Source organism: Neopelma chrysocephalum, unplaced genomic scaffold (assembly GCF_003984885.1).
Source record: "Neopelma chrysocephalum unplaced genomic scaffold, ASM398488v2 Primary Assembly neopelma1_79, whole genome shotgun sequence".
Classification (NCBI taxonomy): domain Eukaryota; kingdom Metazoa; phylum Chordata; class Aves; order Passeriformes; family Pipridae; genus Neopelma; species Neopelma chrysocephalum.
In genome coordinates this window covers 3,728,808-3,750,734 of record NW_020897740.1, presented here as the reverse complement: position 1 = coordinate 3,750,734, position 21,927 = coordinate 3,728,808, and the positions used below count along the sequence as shown (strand labels likewise).

The following is a 21,927-nucleotide window of genomic DNA, read 5'->3' as shown; positions in this document are numbered from 1 at the left end:
AGTAATTTGTGTCCTTTATGTGCATAAAATTACCATTATGACAACAAGGAAACACTGAATCTTTTTATGAAAAATTAAGTTTCTAAAATTTTGTACAGCCACCTTTTTTTAGGTTGGTCCTCAAAGGTCTTCCAAAAACTGAAAGCCTTTAGCAGCAGATACCTTTAAATCAAATAGGAAGCTAGGTGTAAGACCACATTTAATCTGACAATTGTTTATGTGTGCTCAAAAGTCATAAGACCTCTTTCAAAATTTGTACATTTGTCTTCTGTTGTATTTCTTGTTTTTTAAAACTGCTACTTCTAACCTTTCTGCTCCAAGGGGTAGTCTGGCCATCTGAGTCACAACTGATGTTTTTCATGTGTTAAAAAGGACTAAATCGAGGAAGTAATATAAACTGTTTCTCATCTTTACAGGGTGATGATTTTGGTGATATCATGAACTGGCCGACACCAAGTGAAATAGCAAATAATGAAGTGAGTATCCTTTGTTATCTTCAGTATTATTTTTTTTTTTAAAGCCATGTTGACTTACCTGTTTAATACTGTTCTCCCCAGAGCATGCTTTTGGTGTTATAGGGTTTCAGCACAAGTTTTGCCAATAATTCAGGATACTGTTGTGTGCTTGACTGTCAGCGTTGGTACTGGAACCTTCACAAGCCCATACCATACACTCATTAGTGGTGTACCATGGACGTGCAATGTGCCATATTATTTACTCCACTGTTTTAAAACTTTTATTTACCTTTTCTGCAGTTTTCATCTGTTTATGCGCAGATGAGAAGGCCTTTGGAGTTGTGAACGTGCTGCCCTCTCTTATGGCTCAGAATGCTTTGTGCCTATTGTCTTAAGACAGCTTAGTTATCCTATTCCTCTGGTATATTTCCCCCCCTTTTGGATTTTAAGTTAACATCTATTCCATCAAATTATCTTCCTTTCCCTTTATCTCAAGCGATAAATGCATAATATATTTTAGATCTCTTCGATGCTATTTGAAACAAGAAGAGAGCACAGATTATTGTGTGGTGACATTTCACTTTCCTGTAGTTCTGCATCAGCATCCCTGTGATGCTTTTACTGTTTTCTTGGTGAGGGAAACCAGAACATTTGGGTTCATGGATTTGGGTTCAATGTGCATTTTGTAACTGGAAGTGTCCAAATTCATGTAGTGTCTGTAAAACAAAATAACCCTTCATTTGTATTTAAACTTAATTGTGTCTAAGGGAAGGCTTTGTGTTCAAATTAAATACAGTGTAGTACAGTGTAGTACTGCAGCATCTACTGTATGTACTCCAGCAGGTTCAAAGCTGTCTCCACAACATAGGAAAATTCTTTCCTTTGGCAGAAGCCTCCGCAACACTTCATTTTACAGGTAAATATTATAGAATGGTTTGGGTTGGAAGGAACCTTTAAAGGTCTTCTAGTCCAACCCCTCTGCCATGGACAGGGACATCTTCCACTAGACCAAGAGGCACGGAGCCCCATCCAACTTGATCTTGAAAGTTTCCTGAGATGGGGCATCCACCACCTCTCTGGGCAACCCGTGCCACTGTTTTACCACCCTCATCATGTAAAATTTCCTACTCTATCTTGTCTGAATCTACTCTCTCTTAGTTTAAAACTATTTCTAAACCATTATCCTTGCCCTGTTGCTACAGGCCCTGCTAAAAAGTCTGTCCCCATCTTATAATCCCCCTTTAAGTACGGAAAGGCCACAATAAGGTCTCTTTGAAGCCTTCTCTTCTCCAGGCTGAACAACCCCAGCTCTCAGCTTGTCTTCATTGGTGAGGTGCTTCAGCTCTCTTAGCATCTTTGTGGCCTCCTCTGGACTTGCTTCAGCAGGTCCCCATGTCCTTATGTTGGGGTTCCCAGAGGTGGATGCAGCACTGCAGGTGGGGTCTCACCAGACTGGAGCAAAAGAGCAGCATCCCCAGCCTTGACCTGCTGCCAAATGCATTTGGTTTCTGGGCTGCAAACACGTATTGCTGGCTCATGTCCAGCCTCTCATCCACCACCACCACCCCCAAGTCCTTCTCGGCAGGTCTGCTCACATTCCCTTCATGCCCCGGCCTGGATTGATGCCAGGGATAAATTAAACTTCCCACTCTTTGCTAAAATGCTGGTCATTTTGCCTTCTTTGAAACCTCTTGTTCTGTGGGATCTCTGGGAAGTGAAGATCTGCAGTATGCTGGCACTACTCAAAGGCACACAGTTCCCAGTAAATGCCATATTCTAAAGTGGGAAAAAATAAATCTATAACCATACACCTCCACATCCTCTGATCTTTGGTTCATGTTCTGTTTTAGTAGAACAGAATTGTAGGAGTTAAGATCTAATGGCTCCTTATAGTTTACATGAACATTGGGCTGTTGAGATTGTACGGCACCATGGGGATTTCTGATTTACCATTCAGTATTCTGTGAGCACAGCTTTTTAAAGATAATCAGTCTGGAATAGTGGGGACTGATCAGAATATTTCTTTCTTTCCTATGAAATAAATTTTTATGTCTAAAGGATTGAAACGTGATTGTTGTGCACTCTGTAATTTTATAACTTCTGTTAAAAACTTTCTTAGTCTAAAAATTAATTTTATAGTCTTGCCAAATTAGCAGAAGATAAAACTATTTAAAGTGAGACTTCACAAAACAGTTTTTAAAACTCGCCCTGCTGAAGAGGTTGAGAACAGGTAATGATAAAGGAGTTTTAATAGCTAAAGGAAATGCTTGCCTCTTGCTATCAGCAGCTGTACTGTCAGAAATAATTACCTGTGTCTCTTGCAGTGTAAGACTGTAGGTCACAGTAAGAAGCCAACAAATAGAAGAGAAAAGGAGGAGAAATCTGATCAAAAAAGCAATAATGGAATCAAGGACAATGCAGAGGCAAAGCCAGATGGTCTGGCAGATAACACTAGTGAAGATGAAGCTCAAACTAACAACCAAAGGAAAAAAGGTCAGTGTGGGCACTGTGTATATAATGCAGTAAGTCACTGTTGATACAGTTACATTGATTCCAGTTGAATGACTTGATGAAACTTTTCATGTTTTGCATTTTCTAGGTGATAACAGAATATTTTCTGCTTTCCACTAGAAAGCTTAAACAAGGCTTCCTTTCTCAGGTTTTGGAGTGTTCTGTTTAGTCAAGTAGGAGTTCTGGGGGAAAAGCAGCTTGTGTCCTGTTTGTGGTCCTTGAAGATCTGACAATTTCTTGAAGATTTTAGCATGGCTGTACAGTCCATTACTGTCTCTCATATGTTTATTTTCCTAAATAGGTAGCACTGTGTTAATTTAACTTTATATATATGTGTGTATGTGTGTGTGTGTTACTATATATACTAACACTTTGGTTTTCATATTCTACTATTAGCTTACATGTTGAAGTTATTTGAAAACTAAAGCAGGTTATTTATTTCCTTTTGATCCAATCTGTTACATTAAAAATGGGAAACAAACCTGTATCTCATTTAGTCAGGAGATTGGAGTAGGCTGGAGGAACAGTGGAGAGAGTTTCAAGATCTTGCTGCCATCAGCTGCTTTTTTATCTTGCTTCCCAGATGATGTTTTTCAGATCACAAAGACCCTTGCTGTTTAGATTTGTTAATCTTCCTGTATATATTGAAAAACAAATCCTCTACTGCTTTTGATTTTTTCAGTCTAAGTGGAAATCTAAAGCAAAGCATTCCACAGGTACAGCCTATTTTTCTTTTTCCCCCCATGTGGAAAGCACATTTTATGTATTTACTTATTTCTTGGCTACAAAAATATGAAGCCCAATATTATAGTTAAATAAATTTAACTATAATCAATATTATAGTTAAGGAAAAAATAGGTAGTGGACATTATAGGCCAGGCTACAACAAAATAAAGCTTTGCTAATGATTTTTGATGCATGTGAATGAACTTAATCTGAATACTTTGAGGTAAAAATGCAGTACCACAGCTAAATTCTCAGGAACATTTTTATGGTTTGTGATTGAAATCTTTATTGCAGTGGTTAACTTTAGATGTTATTTTGTTACCTCTAAATTTCATATGCAAGTTGTGAAATTATATAGTAACATATTTACTGTATACACTTACATATACTATAAATTCTTGGTAATGGAGCTTACATCTGAGAGTTCATTAAATGAAAAGGTTCACCTTTATTTTGTGTATTTAAAGGTTAGGTAAGGTTACATTTCAGTTTGAGAAATTCTTATATACTGAATTTATTATTTAGTCATTCATAATATCCTAAAAATTCCATGTTAAACTTCTCCTGGTTTTTAAACTTTGAAATTAACTGTTACTGATTTTACATAAAGAATTCTATAGAATCTTTTCAGGAGCTGAAACCTCAAGTATTAGTATAATTAAGAGTAATATATTAACTTTTCAAGGTAACAAGCAGAAATGGGTGCCACTTCATTTGGACGATGTAAGGTCAGGCAGCCAAGAAAGACCAGGCTCTCGAACGAGTTCCAGATTTCTGCTGGAAACAAACAAGTCAATACCACATAACAACAGACGGAATGAAGCAAGAAGTAAGTACTTCTCAATCTCTGGGTCTTGCTGTTGGTGGCAAATAAAGTATAATACCACGTGAGCTGGCAGTTTATGTTGAAACTTAGCTTTGCCTACACTAAGTAAAACCTGGTGTTTATATTTCCCAATAACCAGCAGCATATATTTTCCTCTTCAAGGCTCCCTACAGAATCTTGTCCCACAGTTTTACAATGTAGAATGTTTGGAAATAGCCTTAGAAGGCATCTGCTCTGTCCTGCTCTGCTGCTATTCCCAGAGCTTGTTGCTACCAGAGCAACTGCTTGTGGAGCTACACTTTGAACTCTGCTTTGGCAATTCTACTGATGTCGTTTTTACCTTTAAGCTGGACCTCAGTTCCATGACCTGTTTCTCAGCATGCCCATGTGAAAAGTTGCAATACCACCACAGCTGGTACTGTTTCAGGACATCAGGTGTTGTGACTATAGCTTGTCAGGTGGCAGAAATCATAGGCTGAATGTAAGTCTTTGGTTTAAGTTTTAAAATGGCAATATATGTTAACAGTTTAAATGTTTGCTCATTATAATAAGTACTGCATGCTACTGAGATGGTATTTATGAAGTCATTTTAGGAATGTGGATATAAGGGTTTGATCTGGATGTCTGAGGGATAGACAGGGGAAGGATTTTTACCAGTTATCACTTTCTTGAGCAGTTTTTTTCTCAGGATGGTCAAATGACTAAAAACCTGTAGTGTGAACTTTGCCTCAAGGCTCTAGTGATTTGAGACCAGTTTCAGTGTGAGAGAACGTAGAACATCTCTTGCTCTTTTCAGAAACGTTGTGTTTAAATTAAAAAAACCATTTCAGGCTAAATACAACACTTGCTCGTGAAGGTGTAATATGTGTCTGAGCCACAGGTGCTCTCAGGGTGCAAAATTTAAACTGATTTGGGAAAATAGTTCAAGTAATACATACGCATTTGGAATCTCTAAGGTGGAGGGCAACAAGTGCAAAGGTCAACATTTCCAGTGAGACACACACATACAGATTATGATATTTGTAAATTCAGAGTCTTATTTGACAGAAAATACGTGACTTGAATACATGAGCATACATGTGTTGTAGGGTTCATTAAAAATAGTAAAACAAGATGTTTAATACAAAGAACCATATCTTTAGTCAGCCCTTTCTTAAATTTAGCAATTCTCATTTTGATCAAGTAGGGGCTGTATCCTCAGCATTCCTCTGATAAAGTGGTCCCTTGGCATCTGGAAGACTACCAATTACAACTTAAAGAAACTTTAAGCAAAGGTCACTAACTGAACATGGAAGTCTCTGACAGTGTTAGGAGAAGAGAAAGAAATTGTGTGAGAGGGGCTTCCTTTTCTCTCATGAGTGAAGTGAGAATTACACCTGTCCCTAAGTTTTATGGTGAGTGGAACCAAGGTCCCTGGGGTCTGGTTTGGACCTGCTTGTTTTCCTTTCTTCTGCTTCTCCCTTGCCCTCCCTTGCTATGTTCAGACCCTGTATTTATATGAAAACCTTACATGTATTCTTACAGACTAGTCTTAGATTTGTGTGTGTTATCAAAAAGGCCTCTTTAAGTAAAAGTCTTGGTTTGGGGTACGACCAGCAGAGAGCAGACTGTTAGATGGGCAGAGTCAGGCAAGCGTTAGGCAGTGGCTTCTAGGAACAGAAAGGAGACTCCAGAAAACCATTGACATGGGAATCCCATCCCCAGTAGGATCATCAAGAGCTGGACAAAGGAATCAATTCACCCTCAGCAGTTTGCAGATGACACCAAGTTGAGTGGTTGCCACACCTGAAGGATGGGATGCCATCCAGAGTGGACAAGATCAAGAAGAGGGCCCATGGGAACCTCAAAGGCCAAGAGCAAAGTGCTGCACCTCCGTCAGCGGAACCCTGAGTATCAACACAGGCTGAGGGATGACCGGATTGAGAGCAGCCCTGCCAAGAAGGACTTGGGGGTGCAAGTGGATGAGAGGCTGGACATGAGCCAACTGTGTGTGCTGGCAGCACAGAAAGCCAACTGTATCCTGGGCTGCATCAAAGCAGTGTGGGCAGCAGGTCGAGGGAGGTGATTCTGCCCCTCTGCTCTGCTCTGGTGAGACCCCACCTGCAGTGCTGCACCCAGCCCTGGGGTCCCCAGTACAGAAAGGACATTGACCTGTTGGAGAAAGTCCAGAGGAGGCTACCAAGTTTATTAGAAGGATGGAGCACCTCTGCTGTGAGGAAAGGCTGAGAGAATTGGATTTGTTCAGGCAGGAAAAGAGAAGGCTTCAGGGTGACCTAATTGTGGCCTTCCAGTACCTGAAGAGAGCCTGTAAGAAAGACAGAAAGGACCTATACAAGAGCATGTCGTGACAGGACAAGAGCAAATGGTTTTAAAGAGAAAGCAAGTAGGTTTAGATTAGATATTAGGAGAAAATTCCTTACTGTGAGGGTGGTGAGGCACTGGAACAGGTTGCCCGGAGAAGCTGTGGATGCCCCATCCCTGGAAGTGTTCATGGCCAGGTTGGATGAAGCTCTGAGCAAACTGGTCTAGTGAAAAGTGTCCCTGCCCATGGTAGGGGGAGTTGGAACTGGATGGTCTTTATGATCTTTTCCGACACAAACCATTCTACAATTCTGTGATTTCCAGCTGAGAGTCGTCTGCAGGAGGAGACTGTATTCTCATCATCATTCCTTCCTGTCCCATGTCGATCATAGGTTCTGTGATTCCTGAGCTGGCACCAGAGTGTCCGGTTGCTTCAGAAGCATTTTGGATTGACTGCCAGTCAAACCCATTTACTCCTCCGTATTGCTAACACCTCCTGCCTGACTCACCCTCAGGCATAGCTGGCAAACCTTCCCCTTACTCTCTTGCAGCTCAAGCTCTGACCACCTGTCTCAGCCAGCACAACTGGGTCTATGGATTGCCTGGGTGCAAGCTGAGAACTCTTCTGTTACAAGGGACTTCTTGGCACCATGATGTTTAATTGTGATGTGCTTTTTTTTCTCTTCAAGATTGGCGTCGTGATAGAGAAAAGAGAGATGACCACGATGATGTGTGCAGCGTGAGGAGTGAAGGTGGCAGCATCCGAGGATTCTCCAGAGGCAGAGGAAGAGGGAGAGGCAGAGGAAGAGGGAGAGGCAGAGGAAACCATAGCAGTATGCAAAGAAATAGATACTTAGACAAAAATTTAAAACTGTTTATAATGTTATTGTTTTCTTTTTCTAATGTTATTCTTTTATGTTCTCCTGTATTTTGAAGTGAACTTTGAGTATTCAGTTGGTTATCAAGAACTGTACGGTGAAGGAATTGACCAAGTATTTCAGCCTGAGCTTAACAGTGGTGTGATGTATTACTATGGTGATGGAACAGGAGTGCAGATGTATTCTGTGGATGAAGCACTTCTCAAAGAATATATAAAACACCAAATGTAAGTAGATTGCTTAATGTATAAATATTTTTAGAGATCTAGTTAAGATAAAATAATTCATTTCAAACACATTTCAAAGTGTTGAATCCTTATCCATATCAAGATGGAGATTAAGGCATCTCAATTTAACTTTTTGAGTTAACTTTGACCATTAGCAGTGTCAGCTCAAATTTATTCACTGTTGGGGTGGAAAAACTTGAGTAATGGGGAGGAATTTTAAGGAAGCTGTTCTGCATCTTGTGCTATAGTCTGGCTTTAACTTGTATACATGTTTTATTTATGGTACACAGCCCTTTTTATGTTGTCATGTAATTGAGATATGGATGTCTCTGAGCTTGTGCTTTTGAGTACTGTTGGTCTGTTTGCCTATAAAGCTCTTCTTGGGTGACGTTTCCCTTATTTGCTCTCAATTTCACTTTGAGAAGTCTTGTTAGTTTTATGTTTTCAGTGTGTTTCACCTGAAACATGTAACTGAAAGAGAGTAGTTTTGCAATGATACTTGATTTTTCAATAATCTGAAATGTTTACTTTCTCGTGTACACCATTAGGCAATGAGAAACCATCTGGAAGACTGATTATCACCAGGAGACAAGTCAAAAAGGGCCTGGAAGCCACTAGTTCATTTTAAAGAGACAGTTTCCACCACTGGCAGATATTTCATCCTCAGTACTTGCAACAGCATTTCTCTGCGATGCCTCTGTGGTGGTTTTATTGCCCTCGTATTCCATACAGCAACTTGCTTATTTTATTCTCGCTTCTTTTGTTGCAGTTGACGCAAAAAGGAAGAAAAAAAGCCTCTTTAAGGGCAGAAAGTATCTGACATGTGGCTCTCAACTTCAAAACTTCTATTGCAGTCTTTTTTGTTACTCTTGCTGCCAGGCCCCCCTATGAGACCTGACAGTGGACATGTACTCCCATGTCAGGATAATCGGCCTGCACTGTCCTCAGACAAGTGGGGGAGGAGCACAGCCACTCCACTGTTGGCCAGATTTCTGGGCATGCAGTGTAGAATCCAGACCTTCTAAGGTAGGACATGACGATGTCCCCCTCTGCTGAGAAAAATGTCAGTTACGGCATTGGTCACATCTGACTTCTGGGTATATTTGTATTTTATTTTAGCACCAAGAGGTTGGCAGGTGTTAATAGAAGACTTGGCATGGCTGGCTAACCACAGCCATTGGTAGCTTGCCTGATATGAACTCCTAAGGCAGTTTGGTTATGGAGTTTGCTTTCCACGAGAGATAGAGAGAGAGATTCTTGAGCAGGTTTAGAACATAATTTCACTATTTTTATGCTCCTTAAGAAAAAAGTTCTTTTAATCTATTCACTTCTTTTATCACATGAAAAATTATGGGAAACAGACTTTATTCATCAGTTACCTATTGTTAACCTCTAAATGGAGGTGGCTTTGTCTACCTTTCATAATTTAGCTATAGAATATTAAAGTGACTATGCCAAAGAAGGAAGTATTTACAGAATAAAGTTACACAAAACTGTTAGGTCTCAGAGTTCCTAATGGAGTCCAAGATAAATTAGGAGATATATTAAAGAATTGAGATTGAATCCTAGTGAATGGATAAATTTTAAAAGTTTACCTGCTTAACAGGGAAAAATCTGAGAGACTGTGTCCAACTGAATTGATGTGTAATTACAGGAAAAAAACACCCTGCTATCAAGCAGCTTATGCTTGTCCCAGGAACCAGCTCGATGTATTGCATACAAAAATATCTTCTATGTTCTTAATTACAGGCCGAAGTTGTCAGCCTGAAAAGTTTCAGTGCTTAGCAGCTCCTCAGTGTGCAAAATGCAGAACTCTGTTTAAAAGTACTCTTGCTTTAGAAAATAAAGAAATAAATAAAAGTTCAAATATTAATTAAAGAATAAGCAAATGGATTCTGAGAAAAAGGAAGAAGAAAAAAGCTGGAGGGGGTGTGCGTGTGTGTGTGTAGAGGTTTGTCCCTTTACTTGGAGCAAACATGTGCATTGTCTTCATTTATCATTAATGGTCTTCCACATTCCTTTTTCTAGAGTGATGGACATCAAGTGAGGCAGTTTGAGTCAAGTTCAGTCATTGTCCATTTCTGCTTGTGGAATTTTTAACTAGGTGAATCGTTACAAGATTTTACCTTTACTGTATGACTGTAAAGGTAACGTTAGTGAAATGTTGGTATATGGCATTTGTGCTTGCTTATCTTCTAGACTGGGAGGGGAAAGGAATGTAGCAGCTCAGAACAGTAAATAGGATATTCTTGAAGGCAACTTACTCTTTGTGCACAGTTGCTTCACCGATCATACTTAACTCTGAGTAAGAGCTTAATTCTCCAAAAGCCTTATTCCCTTCTCTGTTTGCTTTGATTTAGTAGCAGTGTTTTCATTTGTCCTGTCTTGTTGTTCAACTTTGAGACTTTATATTCATTCTGTCTTGGAGCTGAGTGTTGGTTGGTGCTAATAACACCGAGGTCACCGGCCATTCACTTTAGAGTTGGACTCGATGATCCTTGTGGGTCCCTTCCAACTCAGAATATTCTGTGTGTGATTCTGTGTGTTTCATATGGCCAACTTTTGCTTCAAATTTCTTTAACTACAAAAAATTAGAGAAAGAAATGATATCAAGGTGCTCCTTAGGTCAGTGATGGCTTTGAAGTGCCCTCCTCTTGGTAACTTTGACCTTGATCTGAACTTCAGTGGAGAGACTTAGTTTTACACTTTGTTGAAATTAGAATTATCTTTATTTGCATGTGTTACTTTTTTCCTCAGCATTTTAATACCCTCTTGTTTTCTTTTTGCACTACCTCTATTTTTATGTCATAGAATTTTAATTGCTTTCTGTTAAATATTTCCTACCTGCGTTTTCCTGAACGCAATGAGGAGTAGTATTCCTTGGATGTAACGTGCAAAATCACGGGATGATGTGTAAGCTCTGTGAAAGGCCTAGATTTTAGTTGTCATGATTAAATTGGGGGTTTTCTCAATTCCTTTTCCTAGAATGTTTTCTCATTCCCTTGCTCTGTGTGACAGATCATGATTTGAATTCCTTACTTTTTCTCTTCACTAAGTGTAAAACATCTTGACACCCTGATCATTTCCTAGAGCAGCTTCATTGTTGAAGATTTGTCTTTCTGCTGTTTGTCCCTCGTCTCTTTTGTTCTGTGGTATTATCAGATTCCTGAAATGTCCTATCCCTCTTCATACACTAATCATCATCTCTTCTTTTAGACTTTTTTTCTCCATGAACTGTTATGCCTTTTGGTACAGTTTCATGACAAGTACAGCATTACTGTTCTTGTTTTCTCGTCTTCCCACAAGCATGCTTGATGATTCAGAGTATATATATGTGCCTCAACACTCAGATAGGATACTTAAACATTCTAATGCACTGGAAAGTGAGACAATAAAAGATGCAGTTCAGGATGAAGGTGCACTGATACTGCTGTGTGGAAAATAACTTATGCCCTGACTGTAAGCAGTACTTGTCCTTCATCCGTATGGAGGCTAAGAGAATGTTGTTTCCTTCTTTTCATGTAAGTAATGAGGGAGGGGGTGGGTGAAAGAAAAATGGAGCGTAGGTTTTGGTTATGTAGTTCATATATGCAAATGTAACAAGGCTTTGATTTGTACCCTTCTGTGCTGTGCTGGGTCAAAAGTCTGTCTTACTCTCTCAAGCATCCTTGCTGCTCTGTAAGTCTTACTGAAAAGATACAACTGTTGAAGAATGATTTTGTCTGTTTTTTAATGGAAGACTTTATTAAGGAATCTGAGTTGCTATTTTGGGATTTTCTTTAACCTATAATAAGCTCAGATTTGTATGTTTCGTTCTGCAGTGAGTATTATTTCAGCACAGAAAATTTGGAAAGGGACTTCTTTCTGAGGAGAAAGATGGACCAACAAGGATTTCTGCCTGTTTCATTGATCGCCAGCTTCCGTCGGATGCAAGCTCTGACTACAAATGCTGCACTCATTTTGGAGGTAAAATCATTCAGAAGTATGTATGTGGGAAGTTGCTTGGTTAATTCTATGTTGCCATTTAAAGTTAGTGCTATGAGTTAAGAAAAATTTCTGTTTGTAATGACAAGGATTTATAAAGAGGCTATAAATGGCCAAGTTGTTGGTTTTTTTCTTTTTTGGATGGTTTTAAAGTATGTTTGTCACGCAGGCCCTAAAGGACAGCACAGAAGTTGAAACTGTGGATCAGAGACTAAGAAAAAGGGTTGATCCAGAAAAGTGGCCAATTCCAGGTCCTCCTTCATGCAGCCTGCCTCCAACTGACTTTTCTCAGCTCATCAATTGTCCAGAATTCATACCAGGACAAATTTTTGGCTCACATACTGGTAAAGGATTTACTGTATAGAAACATAATTTTAGGAGTGTCTGTCTAGCTTAGGAAATTTGTCTCCTGATACCGATTTCACAATAGAAGTTGTACATTTGGTAATGGTTTATTCAGCTGATCCGCCTGCCAGCCTTGCACGTGCAAAGTCACATGGCTGATGTGAAGTAGATCAAAATGTCTCTTATGTGTTATGGCTGTGACCATTTGCCAGAATATAGAATGATGGACTACAGTCCTGTAGAATTTCTAATATTAATCTTAAGTTAGTCATAAAATCTGCTTCATTTTCGTAGCAGCTGAAAGTTGACTCTTTATTTGGTGGATCCTTGTTTTGGATGGGAAACTCATTGACATTATTAATAGGGAGATGGCTTTGTTCGCTGACAACCCTTGGCAAGAAAGTTTTTTACTAAAATGTTGGCTGGAATTAAATGGGAAGAATGAAGATGGAGTTATGCACCCATGCATGGAGATAGAGAATGGCATGGAGAAAACACATCTCTAATGATGCTGCTCTTGTTTTCTGAATAACATGTAATTTCTCACAGACTGTTAGAAACTTTCCATGTAAATAAGTTCTTAGAATTGATTTGATCCTGAAATGTTGCGTGAACTGTGAAAAGCTGTCTCCTGAAAGTGAGAAGAAATTCTTTGATCACTGTTAACCAGAGAGTTAGAAAAATGGTAGCTGTGGTTAAAAGAAAGACCAGTGAAACAATTAAAAAACCAGCAAAACAAAACCAAAACAATCCACAACAGGAACTGAACTACTGTTTTCCACTACTAGAGTCTGCACCGAGTTCTCCAAGAATGGGAAGCCCACTGAGTCCAAAGGAAAACACTGAAACAAGTAATTTTCAGACAATGTCTAAAGGACTGTCTACAAGTTTGCCCGATTTGGACTCGGAACCTTGGATAGAAGTGAAGAAGAGGCATCGGGCATCCACAGTCAAACTAAAGGTAAAATCAAAGCCCTTTAAGTTATTTTTAAATAAACAAATGCCAACTTTGAGACTATACTGTAAAACGAGATTTTTCACATCAACATATGTGATACTTGATAATGCAATACAGTTTGGATAATCATTATCCAATTCAAATATAAAACCTTTTCCAATTTAGGAAACTGTTCCTATACCTGATCAAACAGCAGATCAACACAAACCACCCCCACCTCCAGAAGAACAAGAACAAGAAGAACTTGAGTTTTTGTTTGATGAAGAGATGGAACAAATTCAGGGTCAGAAGAATAAATTTACTGATTGGTCAGACAGCGATTCTGATTATGAAATTGATGATCAGGACGTAAACAAGATTTTGATTGTAACACAGACACCACCATATGTGAAAAAACATCCTTGTGGAGACCATACTGGAAACCATGTGTGCCGTGCAAAAATTACATCAGAACTTGCTAAAGTCATTAATGACGGCTTGTACTATTATGAACAGGATTTGTGGATGGATCAGAGTGAAAATGATGCCATGATGAAGGTAATTCTCCTAATTTTTGACCTGAAAACCATGTCTGTCCAAACAGTTCCCAAATTAATTTCAGCCATCTGCTATGTAGTTGTAAAATGCTACAGAAAAGTGTCAGTAATTTGCAGCTCTGTTGAATTATCTATACAGTTGAAAGCAAACTCAAGTTTTCCTTGTCACAGACTTGACCAAAAACAATGAATGAATATTTTCTAGAACTGTTTTTAACATTTTGGACATGGTTCAAGTTTTCCAATATTTTCTTGTTCTTTGAATAGTTTGTTTCATAACAACTGCAAACCCCTACCTAGTGGGGAAGAGAGCACTGGTCTGAGATGAGATAATGATAAGAAAGTAATACAGTAATTTTAAGGTAATTTTATATTAAGATTCTGTTTGCTTTGTAGTTTGTTAGAATGATGGTTAGAATGGAGTTACCTAAACACTAAGTGGTGAGGGGAAGGGGCTTTATCTGTGCACAGAGGTGAAGTAGCTTAATGGACAAATGGAGCATGTCAGTGCAAAAACAAGCTGACAAAGATAGAAATGAATGTTGAGAATAAGAGCAAGAAATAAACATAGAATTCAGAATATGGATTTTTTTTTTTTTATTACAAAGGAAATGGACCAAGAAAACCAGCAAACATGAAGAGGACAGTGAGAAATAGCAAACAGCAAGAGAGAATATGTTTTTTTGTTGTTATGGTCTTGACAATGTTTTAACAAGATTTTTCACGCACAGCATGCACACACACACGTCCCACCTGAGGCAGGTGCATGGGTACTTGAGTGTTAATTCTGGCTTACTTTCTTTTTATGAAATGCACCTGTTTCTCAGGATGATCTCTGTTACCCTGCCTTGCATTTAAAATTTGCTTTCTCTAATTCAGCAAGAGATTGAGAACTTTAAGAAGCTAAACCTCATTAGTAAGGAAGAATTTGTTATTCTTGCACCAGAAATGGCTGGTCCAACCCAAGAAGTTCCTCCCAGACCTCCAGGGTTACAGAAAGGTAAGTAGAAGTATTTGCTTTTTAGAATCTTTAGAATAAATAACAACTCTGTAGGTATTTTAAGTCTTTCTGCCTGTGTAATATTTTAATTTTGTTTCAGTCAGCAGTCTAAGGGGCTTTTTCTTTGCTCACTTTTCAAACTGTCAGCTGTTCTTCGGTAGCATTGTTTCCATTGAATGACACGATGCTGATATTTGTACTTCTCAGGATACCTATGACCATCTGAAGGCAGTGGTCTGTTTTGTTGTCACTACATACCAGCACCAGGTGCTTTTTGTGTAATTTGGAAATTACAATGTGTAAAGTAAACTGATGTTGTGCAACATTTTATAGAAACCAGCAATTTTCTGGGACACGGGGATGGAAGGAAGTGAGATTAGAAGAATTTGCTACTTGTATCATAACCTTACTGAGCAGTCACAATGTCCAAATCTTATCTCTTAGTGGTAGTATTAACATTTACTAGCTTACATACTAATAGCATCTTTGAAGTAGTTTAATAAAACCACCTCACTTTCTCCTTCTTGCCTTCATATTTAGCAAAAGAGCTGACTTGTAACATCCTAAGTATTGAAGTACCTCCAAGAGCAGGAATAGCTCGATCACTGCCAACAGCAGTTCCAGATTCCCACCATTTTCACGCTGGCTTCATCCCGCGACCGCCTCGCACCCCAAGGCTACAGGATCCCAAAAAAACACCCAGGTTCTACCCTGTTGTTAAAGAAGCACGATCCTTTGATATAAAGGTAAATGGAAAAACATACTAAAAAAAAAACAAACACAAAAAGCCTATAAAACTCATGTTAGTGCATACAGTTTAACAAGAATTAAAAGGCAAAAAATTAAATGCTCGTACTCTTTTATAGTTTTATCTCCAAAATGTTTACCATATTCAATTTTTTTTATTTCTAATAAATTTTTTCTGAGTTTTCTTTTTTAAAAGTCCTTGCTGAAAGTTTAGTGCCTAAAAATTTTTGATTTGTTACATAAGTCTAACCTTTAGGTTATGAAACTGGAGATTTTTAACTTTATAATATGTTAGATAATAGAATATAAAATTTTTAGATCTCTGTCTTAAAAGGGAGAGAATGAGTGAAGTCAATTTAGGGAAATAAATCCTTCATTTACTTCCTTAGACTCCTAGAAAAAGAAAAACACGCCACAGTACAAATCCTCCCTTAGAATGCCACGTTGGTTGGGTGATGGATTCCAAGGACCACAGGCCTAGAACTTCCTCTCTGAGGTAATTTTTTGTTGTTGTTGTTGTGGAAAATTTGTTTGCAGTTAGTTCTCAGTTCTCATAGATAAACAGGATGTGATAAAAGACAATTTATAAATATAGTGGAAGCTAGGAAAAAGTAATCAAGGACAAAAACATGGAATACAAGGCTGGCTGGAAGCAAGCTAGACAGACTGGTGTTCATGTTATCCATGATATAGCAGCAGTAACATTACTTGAGGCACTGATGTTCACATCAGTGACTTTGCTTTTAAGCAGTCATTTAAAATCAAGCATTAAACAGTAATGTTTAATTATCCTTGTCCAAAACTGCCTCTTTTTTTGACATATTAGCACAAAATCTGATTTTCTTGACGTGCATCCAAGATCAGATGACTGGGCCCCCAGCAGGCACTGTAGCAGTCATCAGGTGACTGCACTACTCTGACAACCCTTGCATAGGTCAGGATGGGTGAAAACTGATTCTGTGGAAAAGCTGTTTGTGGGTCAGAAATGTGTTGGCTTTTTTCTTCAGCAGTTCCAATGCCTCGCCTTCAGAAGGAGCACCACTAGCAGGTTACGGCTGTACCCCAAACTCTCTTCCAAAATTTCAGCACCCCTCTCATGAACTGTTAAAGGAAAATGGCTTTACTCAACAGGTGTACCACAAATACCGGCGGAGGTGTTTAATGGGTAAGCTGCTCCATGTACTTCCTAAAATTTTAGGTAGGAGGTACCAGGTGTCATTTGATACCAGTTTTCTTCACATTGTTCTTCATCCTTAATTTTTCTTGGGAAAGGAAAGCAAAATTTATTTGATGCCTCTATTTTAGAAACTCTGCTTTCCATTTGAATTTACGTTCCCTGACAAAAAAAATACCCTCCAATCTGAACTGCAGTTTCTGGAAGGTCTTGTGTGTGTGTGTGTGTGTGTTTATTAAAGGAAAAGCACTTGAAAATATTCTGCTGAAGATTTAAAATAGTACTTTTGGTTTCCCCTTTATTTTTTCTTCCAGAGAGGAAACGGTTGGGAATTGGCCAGTCCCAAGAAATGAACACACTTTTTCGTTTCTGGTCCTTTTTTTTGAGAGATCACTTCAACAAGAAAATGTATGAAGAATTCAAACAACTTGCTCTAGAGGATGCAAAAGAACACTGCAGGTATTTTTTTCCTGGAAATTAAAAACTGTTGAGGCCTTACCATTCCTTTTAATGACTGAAGGTTATGTATATCTGAAGTGATTGTTTTTAGTATTGCCTTTGACTCTTTGTAAATCTTTAAAATAGCAGTGTGTATAAGTTATTTTAATAACAAAAATCAGTATATATTTGTGTTTTGCAGATGAATAGCTAAATGTGCAACATTTCCTGACTTGCAATCAGTCCTGAATGCCACAAAATCCTGTAACTTGTTGACTGTGACAAGTCAGCTCTGTACTAACACTCTTAAGATTCTTCCTTCTGAAGGTGAAGACATTCTTAACCTCATTCAACTTGTTCAAACTGGTTCTTGCCTTACAAAAATACCGGAAAAAATGACCACAAAGGAAATTGCTGCTGCCCATTAGCTCTGGGATATTATTCCCTTCCTTTCTCCCAGTTCCTCCACCTCTGTTTCTCCGAGCCAAAGGGACAAGGTACATTTTTGTACTTCTCTGTTCTGTTCCAGGTACGGCTTGGAATGCTTGTTTAGATTTTACAGCTATGGCTTGGAAAAGAAATTCAGACAAGAAATATTTGAGGATTTCCAAGAAGAAACAAAGAGGGACTATGAAGCTGGTAATTATCACAGGCCTGTCACTACTCACACTGGGGTAATGTTAGTTGGAGATAATCCCAGTTCCTTGGCACTGACTTGTTAACTAACCCAAGCGCAGCTTTTTGTTTGTATTTCTTTTGTCTTCAGTTCTCCCTAAACATATAGTTACCAGTGAATAATTAAGATTTTAATTAAATTTGGTATTTGTAAATTGCTAAAATTATCTTCTTCCATTACTAGGTCAGCTGTATGGACTGGAAAAATTTTGGGCTTACCTAAAATACTCTCAGTACAAGACTCCAGCCGTTGACCCTAAACTGCAAGAATACCTGAGTAAATTTAAGAGACTGGAGGACTTCAGGGTGGAGGTAAATTTCAATACCTATTTTAAATAAATATTTTTACTGCAAGGTAATCTGAAAACAGTCCGTGATTTCACCAAAAGGCAACTTGACAAATCCTAGGGGTCTAATCCTTTCAGTCCTTTAAGTCTATGGAAAGGCAAAATGGCTTTACAGCACAACACCTAACAGGCTGCCCGTGTTTATTTTCAGCCTCCTATTAGTGAAGAATCTGGCAGAAAGAGACCAGTTGCTGCAACAGGTGAGGATTCAGGTCATCGCAGACATCAGTCTAATTCTTCTAAAACACTTCCTGCCACTAAACCCACCACTCCCTGTCAGTGCCAGGCACTGGGAAGCATTACCAGTGGGAATACTGTGCGAGCATCCACGAGCTGTAGCAATGCTGCCACGAAATCCATAGAAAGTGATATACCAGAAAAATAGACTGTGGATGAGCCTGTGCTCTTGAGAATCAACCTTGACATCACTCTCTTAATTTGGAGATCTTCAAGGCGAGCCAATCTACTACATGATTAAAAACCTATGGAATGACAAAAGAATTGGATTCTCTGTTTCACAGGATGTAGTTCCAAAACACTTACCCTAGGAGAGTTGCTCTTGGTTATGGGATCATCGGAAGGATCCTAGGGAAGATTCTTTGGCTTCAGTATTGCTTTCCTCAAGCTTTTGTTTACAAAGAACTGCATTCCTTGCATATGCAAAAAATACTTTGGGGGATGCCTTACATTTCAGCTCAGATTTCTTAAAAAAGGTAACACCCATGTTATTTACTATGCTTTCCTTACTCAGATTTCCCCATCATTTGTATTTTACCAAAGCAAAAAAGATTACATTATATGTAGAATATTAAATGGAAAGGAGGGATCTCTCTGATTGGTTTACTCTTGAAGCTAACTATCAAAAAGGATGTTTTTGTGAAAAAGCACTCAAGAACACGCAGCTATATATGAAACTGCATTTCTGGATTCTGTTTAAAGATATAGTTTCTATTTTTTTCAGGGTCTCCATAGTTGGCATTTTATTAATTATGGAGTTTGAGTGGACATAACTGGGATAGTTTTGCAGATATTTCCTTCAGTACTAGTTCTTTAATAACTCAAGGAACAAAAAACTACAGGGGAAAATTAAGCTTTTGATTTCATAGTGTCTTAAATTAACATTCAGCACCTACATTTTGTGCAGGTTGTTAAAATAGCAAACTATTCAGATTATTCTGGGCTTGAGAGGTGTCTTCATTTGAATTCTCTTATGATTATGAACTCCAGTAGGAGAGGCATCATTTTTAAATTTTTTTTTCTCCATATTTCAAGTAATAATTAGTTTGGAGGGAAATGAAATATTTCTTGTAAATTTTATTTGCTTTATTTTGCAATATCTGAATTAAATTCTGCTTAAATTGTGCTAGCTAAGCGTAAATGATTTCAAACAGGTCTAAAGACAATTCACTGAATGTAAGTTATTCAAATACAAATCCATTTTTATAGCTGAAAGATGGGGATGTTTACATGTCTTACTAACTTCATTACTTTGTTTTTAAAGACTCAGAAAGAACAAAATGGATAACTTACCTCTTCCAGGAGTAGGTGAGAGGAATTCCAGCTTTTGGTTAGTTAACTGCAGAAATCACTCCAGTTAACTTCAAAGTTAAAAAGTTCTGTCTAGCACAGATGCCTTAATCTGACTGCACAGCTATGGATGGGGTTTTATTATAACAAGACTGTTAATTTTTCAGTCATTGTCTTGTGAATCTCACTGAAACAAATGATGGATATTTGCATTGAAAGGAATGGGTGGTAGCAGTGACCTTCCTACAGTTTCTACCATTTCAATACAAAATCCAGCCTTTTGTCAGTGGCCTGTTTCTAAATAAATTTAAACAAACATATACCAAGATTATAAGTAAATATCCTATAAATATGCTGAAGTGACACATCTCAATCCTATGTTTGATCCATGCCTTTTGCTATCCATGAAAATGATGCAAATGTAAATTTGGACTGAAATTGTATATACAAGTAATAAATTTAAGATATTTCCTTTCACTTTTTCATTGGAAAATGTGCAGATTAAGCTTTTAGTGTGTGTTATTTTGTGATTATCCTCAAATATTTTATAAAAACAACAACAAAAAAATCCTAATTGTGTTGTATATCAACTTCCCCCCCCCAAAGTATGAAGAAAAACAGCTTGAAAGAGTGTAAGGGTGTAGATTTGCATGGGAATTTCTGGTGCACTGAGGTATTGTGGAAACCCAGCCTGTTAAGGGCTGAAGTGGTTCTTGGGATGTGAGCCAGCTTTCTTCAAGTTCAATATTGATTTGTTTTTGCCACATGACTGGGTATTTTAGAAAAAAAACCACTACAGGTGAGTGATAAGTATGGTGGAAAGCAAAGAGAGTGAATACTTTACCTGAGAGAATGAATACCTGCTGCCCTCTAGAATTGCTTGGTGTCCCTTTAGTGGCGTGGACAAAAACACCACCCAAGTCCATCCACAACTCTGGCTGCCTTCCAGGAATGCCCCTTTCCCTTCCCATGGGCTGGAATCTTCCCCCTCTTTGCTTGCAGAGAGGTGGAAAATACAATACTTACATTGCTGCTTGTTTCTCTATCTGGCTTCAGTAACTGATGTACCTTGTTGCAAGGCCATAAATTTGTCTCTGAACATGCATATGTGTGTGTATCCAACATCCCTTCTGATGCCTTTTAGGTCCATTTAATCCAACCTTGACTTGAGTGGTTGTATTGTATCAGTGGTCTATTACTGAAGGCTCAGCAAGTCTTGGACCTTTCCTTGTCTAAAAACTCTCCCGTGTGCTTCTTGAAGACTTCCTAGATTTGCCTTCATTTCTTCTGTTGAGAAATGACCATACCAATACTTCAAAACACTACCCTGCCTAAACTCAGGAAGATTCCTGTCATGCTCAAAATATTGGATTCTAGAGGATTTTTAATAGGGAAGGGAAAACTCAAGCTGGCTCTTGTTCCTGATGGAGACTAGATATTTTCCTATAGTGAGCAGCAGTAGCCTGGTCTGTGTGACTGATGCTCCTGAACTGCAACAGGGATGTGGATTTCTGGGGGAGATAAAGCATTAGAATGAATGGAAACCAGTTTGTATTCACAGCAGCCTCTACTGTGCAGCCTTTGCTACAGGCACTGCCGAGGTGACAAATGACACTCCCTTGGCTCCAGGTAGAGGAGACTGAGCATAGCCAATGATCTTTTCCTGATAAATCCCACAGCTACATTAGGCTTGCTTGACCTGTTGTCTTAAGAGCTTTCTTCTCTGCTGTCTTCAGCCTCGGTGCTTTTGGGGTTTTGGGGAAACAACCCTTCACCTGTATTTGAGCCAACCCTGGCACACAGGTTCTATAAAAGCAACCTTAAACCCAGTCTGTGAGCACCTCTTAGGAAACATTCACCTTTAACTGTAAATTAGAAGCCAGTAGAAAGATTTAGCAGTAACATTCATACCTAATTATTTATTTGCTTTCCATATGTAAGTAAGCCTTCAAAGCTTCCTTAACTTATGTTAAGGAGGAAAGGAATAAACAGCCAAATCTTTTGTACTATTCTACACAGAGGAATAGTACCTTTTCCTAGAGGAAATAAAACCCCACAAACTCTTACTGTATTATCAAAGAGACTCAAACAAAGCCTATGCAAGGTTTAACTGCTCCCTGACCTTTGCAACGAAGACAGTAAAATCAAACTGATTTTGCAGGAAGAAAAATAAGGTTAGAAAGTGGTTTAGAACTAAGATATTTAAAGTGAAGCAAGATCAGCAGAGTGCCAAACTGATTTTAGATTCTGTGTCCCAACCCTAAAGGATAGA

General features: G+C 38.5%; 1 protein-coding gene across 9 annotated transcripts in view; it reads left to right on the top strand.

Moving 5' to 3' along the window:
* The window catches only part of LARP1B (La ribonucleoprotein domain family member 1B), a 35,538-nt gene that overhangs the window by 8,501 nt on the left and 5,110 nt on the right, over positions 1 to 21,927 (top strand). For 3 of the 9 annotated variants that reach the window (XM_027690012.1, XM_027690006.1, XM_027690009.1), the window contains exons 3-19: positions 417 to 476; positions 2,780 to 2,948; positions 4,378 to 4,521; positions 7,509 to 7,652; positions 7,756 to 7,924; positions 11,746 to 11,890; positions 12,078 to 12,252; positions 13,042 to 13,214; positions 13,377 to 13,748; positions 14,627 to 14,747; positions 15,288 to 15,493; positions 15,884 to 15,990; positions 16,502 to 16,659; positions 16,983 to 17,127; positions 17,636 to 17,745; positions 17,966 to 18,093; positions 18,280 to 20,081. In XM_027690012.1, the coding sequence (XP_027545813.1) occupies positions 417 to 476; positions 2,780 to 2,948; positions 4,378 to 4,521; positions 7,509 to 7,652; positions 7,756 to 7,924; positions 11,746 to 11,890; positions 12,078 to 12,252; positions 13,042 to 13,214; positions 13,377 to 13,748; positions 14,627 to 14,747; positions 15,288 to 15,493; positions 15,884 to 15,990; positions 16,502 to 16,659; positions 16,983 to 17,127; positions 17,636 to 17,745; positions 17,966 to 18,093; positions 18,280 to 18,513 (2,760 nt within the window). In that variant the 3' untranslated portion in view covers positions 18,514 to 20,081. Of the gene's footprint in view, positions 1 to 416; positions 477 to 2,779; positions 2,949 to 4,377; positions 4,522 to 4,735; positions 5,913 to 7,508; positions 7,653 to 7,755; positions 7,925 to 8,825; positions 8,951 to 11,745; positions 11,891 to 12,077; positions 12,253 to 13,041; positions 13,215 to 13,376; positions 13,749 to 14,626; positions 14,748 to 15,287; positions 15,494 to 15,883; positions 15,991 to 16,501; positions 16,660 to 16,982; positions 17,128 to 17,635; positions 17,746 to 17,965; positions 18,094 to 18,279; positions 20,082 to 21,927 lie in introns of those variants that run through there. The other 6 variants (XR_003535319.1, XM_027690011.1, XM_027690010.1 and 3 more) reach the window with 5 other exon arrangements.